The following is a 9,458-nucleotide window of genomic DNA, read 5'->3' as shown; positions in this document are numbered from 1 at the left end:
GCAGCTGAAGCCGTCCCACTCGTGCACGCAGGTGCCCCCGTTGTGGCACGTGCCGGCGTCGCACACCGTCTTCTTGGCGGGGCAGCCTGCAGGAGGAGGGGGGGGCACAGGGCTGGTGACCCCCGAGTGGCCGGGGGCCGGCACTGTGCTCCCATCCAACCACTGGGCACGGGCTCAGGGGGCACGGGGACCCCCAGTGCCACGTCCCTATACCCAGTGGGCGTAGGAACCCCCCAGCAAACATGCCCACGCCAAGGGGACACGGAGACCCCCAGCCCCGCACCCAGGGACCACGGAGCCCTTCGAGCGCAGCCCCTTGGAGTCCCCGGGACCCCCCTGCACCCCCAGCCCCCCCCAAGGCACCTGGCACGGTGCCGTTGTTGGCGATGAAGGCGGCCATGTCCACGGGGCGCTCGTCCACGCGCAGGTGCCGCATGCAGCCCACGAAGTGGCGGCTGCGGATGGGGAAGCTCTCGGGCAGGGTGGGCACCCCACCCAGCAGCAGCGGCCCCGTCAGATCCAGCGACCTGCGGCACCGATGTCACCTGGGGGGCACGGGGAGGGGGGGACGGGGGACACGACCCAGGGCCCCCGTTTGTCCCCCCCCCCCCCCCCCCCGTCCCCGTCCCCCTCCTCACTTCTTGGAGCCGGACTGGGTGCCCTGTGCCGCGCACGAGTAGTTGCCCAGCACGGGGCCGAACTTCAGGGCCATGCCCACGTCGCAGTCGTCCACCGCCACCACCGCCACCTTCTGCTCCGAGGGGCCCTGCGGCAGCCCCGACTTGCCCAGCACGGGCTGCGGGCACACGGTGAGTCCTGCTGGCATCCCTGCCCCCCCCTCGGAGGCCTTCATCCCCCCCATCATCCTCCTCCCAGCGGAGCTGTGGCCCTTCCTCTTCCCTCTGTCCTCTTCCTCATCCCCGAACCCACATCCCCAAACCTCTCCGTTCTCTTCCTCGTTCCCATACCCACATTCCTGTTCCTCTCCATCCTCTTCCGCTGTCCCCAAACCTTCACTCCACCGTTTTCTCACCCTCTCAAATCCCCACCTCTGCCCCACTCCATCATCTTCCTCCATCCCCCACCCCATACCTCTCCCCTCCATCCTCTTCCTCGCACCCAGTCCCTTCCACCCTCCTCTTCCTCCATCCCCTCTCCCCGATCCTCCTCTTCCTCCCCCATATAATCTCTGTGCCCCCTCCCCTTCCTGCTCCCCTCCATCCCCTCCCTCCCACCCCAAACCATTGCTCCCCTCCAGCCCCACGTCCCCATCCCTCTGCCCCCTCCCCGGGCTGTAACATCCCAGTGCCCTCCCCATGCCCCCACCTTGTTGTAGTAGTGCAGCTGCACCCGGTGCCACTGCCCATCGCTGACACCACCCGGAACAAACGGGGACACTGTGGTGGTGGTCTCACCTGTGGGCACCACACAGTGCATCAGGGTGGGGGGACACTGGGCAGGGGGGTGAGAGTGGGGGGACAGTGCCATGGGCAGAGCCAGGGATGGGATGCCCAGGATGCGGTGCTGGGAGGTGACGCAGGGGATGCAGCGCCTGGGATGGGACGCACGGGACGGGGACGCAGTGCCAGGTGACGCCAGGGATGTGAGGCATGGGACGCAGCGCCAGGGATGGGGACGCAGCGCCAGGGACCCGGTGCCAGGCTGCGGTGCCGGAGGGAAACGCCGCGGATGCCGTGCCGGGGCGCAGCCGTACCCGCCGAGAAGGTGAGCTGGATCTGCTCGCGGACGATCTCCAGCGCCACGAAGTCGTGCTTCTCGTTGAAGCGCCCGTTGTAGAGCAGCAGCGCGTCCCGCTCCTTGGTGGCGAACCTGGGGACACGGGGCCGTGTGCCCCCACCTCCTTGCTGTGCCCACTGGGACGCACTGCCACCCCCCGACCCCTGCCCCGCTGCCCCACTGCTCCGCTCGGTGCTTTCTGGGTGCCCCATCGCCCCTGCGCCGTGACCCCAGACCGTGCCAACGGGGCTCCCACCAACCCACACCCCACTGCCCCCACCCTGTGCCCGCAGGGCCCCCACCACCCCATTCCCCACCGCCCAACCTCAACACCCCATTCCCCCCCCGACCTCCCACTCATTGTTCCGACCCACGTCCATCGGGCAGCCCCCAAGCCTGGCCCCATTCTCCCCGGTGACCCACACGTGGCACCCACAACCCCATCCACCATCACCCCCAGTCAATAGGGCACCCCCTGCCCTACCGAAGCCCACGGGGCCGCCACCTCCCCACTGCCCCCACCCCACACCCGTGGGTGCCCCCGTCCCATTCCCCCCCCCAGGGCTCACGTCAGGGTGAGGGTGAAGTGGAAGCGCTGCCGGAGGCCCCGGAAGGTGATGAAGGAGCGCGGGGGGAAGCTGCGGGTGCTCATGGCGCAGAAGGGCTTCTCGTAGTGCCCGGGGGGGCACTCGCAGCGGAACCCCCCCACCAGCAGGTTGACGCAGGTGCCCCCGTTGCGGCAGACCCCCGGTGCGCAGCGGCCACGGCGGGTGCTCAGCTCGCAGTGCTCCCCTGCAGGGGGGGCCACCTCCATATTGACCCCCGGCACCAGGCTGTACCCCCGAGATGCCCTGGGGTCCCCCCCCAGAGCATCTCCAAACTCCGCTTATCCCCAGCTCCATCACCGTGGCAACCACCTCCCATCACCATGGCAACCGAGTCAACCCCCCTCCCCCAGCCAGCTGGTCCCCCCCACCCTGGGGTCCCTGGGAGTGTCCCCAGTGCCACTGCTCCCACAGTGTCATCCCCCCCCTCCCAGAGCCACGTGGCAGGGGAGCAGTTGGATGTGCAGTGGTAGCAGAGTGTCCCCTGCATGCCCTCTGCGTGTCCCAAAAGTATCCCCTGGGTGTCCTCTGGGTGTCCCCTAAGTGTCCCATGGGAGTCCCTCATTGTTCACCCTCCCCCAAGATCCCCCTCCCCAGTGATGTTCTGTGAGGACCACAGTGGAATGGAGGGGACAGAGGGGATGGTGAGGACAAGGAGGGGATGATGAGGTGCACAGAGGGACCCTGAGGGATGGCGGTAAGAGGGGGAATAGGGTGAGAGGGTCTGGGAGCAGGATGGAGGGGTGGGGGCAGGCAAAGGGGCACAAAAGGGGTGAGATAAGGGGGTGGGAGACAAAGGGGAATGGAGGGATAGAGGAAGGATGGGGGACGGAGGGTGGGGGGATGGAAGGAGGATGGAAAATGGAGAACTAATGGGGGTGAACGATGGGAAGTGGTGGAAGGGCTGATGGGGAACAGGATGAAGGGATGGGGGGGAGGGATGGGGGGTGGATGGATGGCAGAGGGTGGTGGGGAGCTGGAGGGAAGGAAGAAGGGGTAACGGGGATGGATGATGGGAATGGATGCTGGGGGATGGAGTTGAGGGAATGGATGGATGTTGGGTGGACGGGTAGATTTGGGGTGGATGGCAGGGGGTGAATGATGGGAATGGATACTGAGGGGACTGAGGGGTGATGGAGGAGAGGATTAGGGAGATGAGAGGTGGAAGTTGGGTGGACGGACGGATGATGGGATGGATGTTGAGGGGATGGGTAGATCTTGGGTGGATGATGGATGGATGAGGGGCGATGGATTTGGGGTTATGGATGGATGTTGAGGGGGTGGATGATGGAATGGATGTTGAGGGGACGGATGGATGATGGAGAAACGGATGCTGAGTGAATGGGTAGGTTTTGGGTGGATGGATGGATGAGGGGCAGACGGATGGATGATGGGGGGATGGATGGATGATGGGGGGATGCATGATGGGAATGGATGCTGAGTGGATGGGTAGGTTTCGGGTGGGTGGATGGATGACGGGGGGATGGATTTGGGGGTATGGATGGATGTTGAGGGGGTGGATGGTGTGAGGATGGATGGATGATGGAGGACGGCGGGGGGCTCTCACCAGTGAAGTCCTCGTGGCACTCGCAGGTGTAGCCGCCCTCGTGGCTCCGGCAGCGCCCGTTGCCGCCGCAGGGGCTGGAGAAGCAGAGGTCCACCTCCGTCTCGCAGTAGTCGCCGGTGAAGCCGGGCGGGCAGCGGCAGCGCAGGCCGGTGACGGGGTGGATGGGCCGGAAGAGGACGGTGTCGGAGGCCAGGAAGGGCGCGGAGCTGTCGAACTTGAGCACGGAGACGCAGCGCATGTAGTTCTCGCAGGGCTCGCGCAGGCAGATGTTGTCATCGAAGGGCAGCACGCGCTGCGCCGAGATGGCGGCCAGCAGCGAGCGGTTCAGGTAGAGCCGCTCCTGCAGCTCCTCCGAGGAGAAGAAGCGGGCGCCGCGCGCCGAGGCCGGCAGCCGCACCGACAGGCTGACGTTGAGGATGCGCGCGGCCGCCACGTCCGTGTCCGTCTGGATGTTGAAGAGGACGACGCGGTGCCGGGGGGCGGCCAGCACCGCCGCCACCCCCTCCAGGAAGAGGCTGAGCAGCGGCGAGAGGAAGCGCTCCTGGGACATGTCGGCCAGGCGCAGCGTGATGCTGTTGCTCAGCATCTCGTCCGTGATCACCGTCACCCGCAGCGTGCACTGCGCCGTGGCGCTGTGGACTCCGTCTGCGGGAAGGACGAGGGTCGTGGTCACCGTTGGTGGCACCCAGAGGGGGGGAGCGCCCAACTCGCGGTCGCCACGGCGGCTTCTGATGGCCGTGGTCGTGGAGTGAGCACCCAACTTGTGCGCACTTGACGATGACGGCCGTGGGGTGAGAATCCGCGTTGTCATGGTCACCACGGGGGCACCTGGTGGCCACGGTCATGGAGTGAGCACCCAGCTCATCGTGGTCACCACAGTGGCACCCAACAGAGAGGACTGTGACCACCCAACTCCTGGTCACCGCGGTGGCACCTGATGATGATGGCCACGGGGTGAGAACCCAACTTGTCACGGTCACCGTGGTGGCTCCGGATGGCCACGCAGCACCAGCCCAGCTGGTCCCACTATGGGGTCAGTGCCTGCAATTCCTCCTCCACGTCCTCTCCCTCCTCCTTGCCGTGTGGCAGAGGGACGGACAGACAGATGGAGGATGGGAAAAGAGTCGTTGGAAGACAGATGGACAGAGGGAGCACGGGGACAGCCTGGGGACCGCAGACAGGGGGAGGTGGCTCGGGGGACGGTGACGGGTGATGGCTGGTGGCGGTGGGCAGTGGCTGGGAGGGGGGTGTTGCCATGGCGGTGGCAGCGGGGGCCCAGCTATGCCCGGAGCCTTTGTTCCTTGGCTCCCGTGTAGGGGGGACATGGGGGGCTCCCAGCACACCCCCTTTGTGCGGCTGGAGCAGGAATGGCAGCGTAGGGGGGGCAGGTACAGGGGGCAGGGGATGGGGGACATGGCGGCAGCAGGCAGCGTGCTGTGGGGGGGCTGTGGGGAGGATTTGGAGAGGTGAATTCTGTACTCAAGCTGACCCTGCTATAAATGGGATGAGAAAGTTCTCCCACGTGCCTTCAAAGTGGGGCTAATGGGGAAACTGCAGGGAAGGGACAGGAAGGGAGGCAGGATTTGGGGAGGGGGAACCAAGCACCCCCACCCCTGTTCTCTGCCCCCACAGACCCCATGGCCGAGGACTGAGGGACCCCAGCCAACCCCTCCGTGCCTCAGTTTGTCCCAGCACAGCACAGTGGGGCAGCCTGGACCCCCAACACACCTTGGCCTCAATAGGGTCCCCGTCCCTGCTGTCACCCCTGTACCAGAAAGATTTCCAGGGGGGATGCACTGCCCCCAGGTGCCCCCGCACGGTGCCGGCCGGGCAGCAGGGTCCCAGCCCCATGAGGTGCCTGTGACTCAGTTTCCCTCCCTGCCCCAGGGGCGGCCCAGGAGCCGCTCCCTCCACACCCTAGAATCGCTGCCCCCAACCTCAGGGCAGCACCCCCCACTTCCACCTGAAACTCTGAGCACCCCCAGAGGACACACACAGGGAGCTGGGACCCCCACCCCCGTGCAGTCCCCAACCAGGATCCTCCAAACACACACATGGGGCCCCGGGAGCCCCAAACCCATGCAACAATGCCCTGAACCCCCACTACAAAAATGCATGTGTGAGGGTATCGGGCCCCCCCAGGGCCCCCATGTGGGGAGGACACAGTGAGGGCTGAGACTCCCATTGGCCTTGGACCTGCAGTGGGATGGGATGGAGAAAACACTAACAGGGCATCCCCAGATGTGGAGGGGACACCCCAAAACCGCCCCATCGGGGGGTCCTTACCCGACACCGAGACCCTCATGACGGCCTCCAGCGGGCGGTTGTTGTCCAGCGCCGGGCTGAGGCGCAGGTCCCCGGTGCGCGGGTCCAGCAGCACCAGGTTGAGCTCGTTGCCTTGCTCGAAGGAGTAGGTGAGGCTGTCAGAGACGTCGGGGTCGCGCGCCGGGATGCGTCCGATGACGCCGCCGGGGAAGCTGCCCGAGCGGTTGGTGATGTAGTTGTTGAAGACGATCTCGAAGTTCCTCAGCTGGGGGCTGTTGTCGTTGGCGTCGCGCAGGCGCACGTGGACGGTGGCACGGCTCACCAGCGGGGCCGAGGTGGCCTGCACCACCATGACGTACTCCGCTTTGGCCTCGTAGTCCAGGTCGGCCAAGGCGGTGAGCTCCCCGGAGAAGATGTCCAACTGGAAGACCTCGGGGATGTTGCCCTCCACGATCTGGTACATGATCTGCGCGTTGGGGCCCTCGTCGGGGTCGGTGGCCGTGATGCGAGCCACCACCAGCCCGATGGGGCTGTTCTCCTCCACGAAGATGTCAAACTCATCGCGCTCAAACACCGGAGGGTTGTCGTTGACATCCAGCACCGTCACCTGGATCTCCACCGGCGTCCGCCTGGCCGGCACGCCCTTGTCAACGGCGTACGCCCGCAGGGCATAGAGCGGCACGTTCTCCCGGTCCAGGCGGCGCAAGGTGCGCACGATGCCCGAGGTGGACTCAACGATGAAGTCGCCGTCGCCATCGTCACCGCCCTGGAAGGTGTAGAAGACCCTTCCGTTGAGCCCCGAGTCACGGTCGGTGGCCGAGACCTGGAGGACGCTGGTGAAGGCGGGGACGTCCTCGTAGACGGAGCCCTGGTAGGAGTCGCGGAGGAACTGGGGCGCGTTGTCGTTGACGTCGCTCACCAGGATCTCCAGGTAGGTGGTGTCGGACTTCTGCGGGATGCCGTTGTCACGGGCCGTGATGGCCAGCGTGTAGGACACCTGGTCCTCGTAGTCCAGCTCCATCTGCGTGGTGACGGCCCCCGTGTCGGGCGCGATGCGGAACTGCGGGATGCTGTCCTCCATCAGGTAGGTGATGCGGGCGTTCTCCCCCGTGTCCTCGTCCGTGGCGCTGATGACCACCACCGTGGTGCCCACCGGGCGGTCCTCGTTGACGTTGACGGTGTAGTGGGAGCTCTGGAAGACGGGGCGGTGCGTGTTGGCGTCGGTGACGTTGACCACCACCTGGGCCGTGTCCTGGCGCGTGCCGTCGGAGGCGGCGACGGTGAGCAGGTAGTGCCGCTCCAGCTTGTAGTCCAGCGGCAGGGCGAGCGAGAGGAGCCCCCCGCCGCTCTGGCTGGTGATGGAGAAGCGGTTGCGGGTGTTGCCGCTGGAGATCTGGTAGGTGATGACGCTGTTGGCGTCGCGGTCGACGGCGGAGACGGTCAGCACGCTGCTGCCCACCGCCGCGTCCTCGTTGAGGCGGGCGCTGTACTCGCGCTGCGTGAACTCGGGGCTGTTGTCGTTGACGTCCAGGACGGTGACGCTGACGCTGGCCGAGGACGCCATGGGGGGGCTGCCCTGGTCCTGCGCCTCCACCCCGAAGCTGTAGAAGTCCACCGCTTCCCGGTCCAGCTCGGAGGCCACCACGATCCACCCGGTGCTGTTGTTGATGGCGAAGGGGAAGCCGGCGCCGGTCTCCAGGAGGGTGTAAGCCAGGCGGGCGTTGTCCCCCGAGTCGGCGTCGATGGCTTGCACGTGGATGACGGAGTAGCCCACGGGCACGTTCTCCAACACGGTGGCCTGGAAGGGCGTGCTGACGAAGATGGGCGCGTTATCGTTGACGTCCAGCACCTGCACGGTGACCAAACCGCTGATGTTGGAGAGCGGCGGCCGCCCGCCATCCTGCGCGCGGATGCGCAGCGTGAACTCCTTGCTGGCCTCGTAATCCAGCGGGCTGACCACGTCCAGCGCGCCCGTCTGCGCGTCGATGTAGAAGTGGCCGCGCGTGTTGCCGCTGACGATGCTGTAGTGCACCAGCGCGTTGCTGCCCTTGTCGCGGTCGGTGGCCGTCACCCGCAGCACGGCCGTGTTGGGCGGCACGTCCTCGGGGACCTGCGCCACGTAGCGCTTCTCGCTGAACTGCGGCGCGTTGTCGTTGTCGTCCTCCACCGCGATGCGCACCGTGGCCGTGGCGCTGCGGGGCCCCGGCTCCTGGCCCTGGTCCGTGGCCTCCACCAACAGCTCGAACGCCTCCACGGCCTCGCGGTCCACGGGGCCGCGGGTGCGGATGACGCCGGAGCGCGGATCGATCTCGAAGACCTCGTTGGCACCGCCGGCGTTGAGCAGCCGGTACAGCACGTTGGCGTTGGGGCCGGCGTCGCCGTCGGTGGCGCGCACCGTCAGCACCTCGTAGCCCACCTCCAGGTTCTCCCGCACGCTCTCGCGGTACTCGTGCTGCTCGAAGGCCGGGTCGTGGTCGTTGGCGTCGCTCACCGTCACCGTCAGCGTGGCCATGGCGCTGCGCCGCGGCGTGCCGTGATCCACCGCCGTCACACGGAACACGTGCGTGCTCTTGCTCTCCCGGTCCAGCGGAGCGGCCGTGGTGACGGCGCCGGTGTCGGGGTCGATGGCGAAGAGCGCGTCGGAGCGGCTGTCAAACAGCGCGGCCATGCCGTAGCGCAGCCGGCCCGCCTCGCCCGCGTCGGGGTCGGTCGCCGTCACCCGCGTCACCGCCGTCCCCGCCGGGCGGTTCTCCGGCACCGCCGCCTGGTAGCTGGGGGGCTGGAACTGCGGCGCCGCGTTGGGGCTGCGGCGGCGGCGGAGCAGCGTGCCCGGAGAGCTGCCGGCCCCGGGGCTGCGGGCGGCGCTCCCGGCGCTGCCGGTGCCTGCGGGGAACCGAGAGCCCCCGGTGCCCGCAGCGCGCGCCACACGCTCGGTGCTCGCGGCGCCTCCCTGGCTGGAAGCACGGCCACGAGCGCCGGCGCCGCCGCTCTCCCCGGTGCCGCCGGGGCTCCCGGTGCCGCTGGCGCTGCCGGAGTCCGCGGTGCTCGCGGTGCCTCCGCGGCCTCGCGCCCCGCCGCTCTCCCTGCCGCTCCCGGTGCCTCCGCGGCCTCCGGTGCCGCCGGTGCTCATTGTGCTCCCGGTGCCGTTTGTGCCCCCGCTATCTGCGTCACGGGCGGCGCGCTCGGTGCTCCCGGTGCCTCCATGGCCTCGTGCACCGCTGCAGGTGCCGGCGCCGCCGCTCTCCTCGCCGCTCCCGGTGCCGCGGGACCCCCCCGCGCTCCCG

The 9,458-nt window shown here is 67.7% G+C and overlaps 1 protein-coding gene across 1 annotated transcript in view; it reads right to left on the bottom strand.

Moving 5' to 3' along the window:
• The window catches only part of CELSR2 (cadherin EGF LAG seven-pass G-type receptor 2), a gene marked incomplete in the record, with an annotated part of 15,283 nt that extends 5,831 nt beyond the window's left edge, over window positions 1-9,452 (bottom strand). Inside the window, 8 exon segments of the mRNA XM_021377340.1 lie at window positions 1-86; window positions 364-527; window positions 639-796; window positions 1,327-1,415; window positions 1,715-1,830; window positions 2,307-2,529; window positions 3,910-4,554; window positions 6,196-9,452. Coding sequence (XP_021233015.1) covers window positions 1-86; window positions 364-527; window positions 639-796; window positions 1,327-1,415; window positions 1,715-1,830; window positions 2,307-2,529; window positions 3,910-4,554; window positions 6,196-9,304 — 4,590 coding nt within the window.

This window comes from Numida meleagris, chromosome 25, assembly GCF_002078875.1.
Source record: "Numida meleagris isolate 19003 breed g44 Domestic line chromosome 25, NumMel1.0, whole genome shotgun sequence".
In the NCBI taxonomy this organism is placed as follows: domain Eukaryota; kingdom Metazoa; phylum Chordata; class Aves; order Galliformes; family Numididae; genus Numida; species Numida meleagris.
The sequence above is the reverse complement of the archived record's forward strand: the minus strand, read 5'-3'. Positions and strand labels throughout refer to the sequence as shown.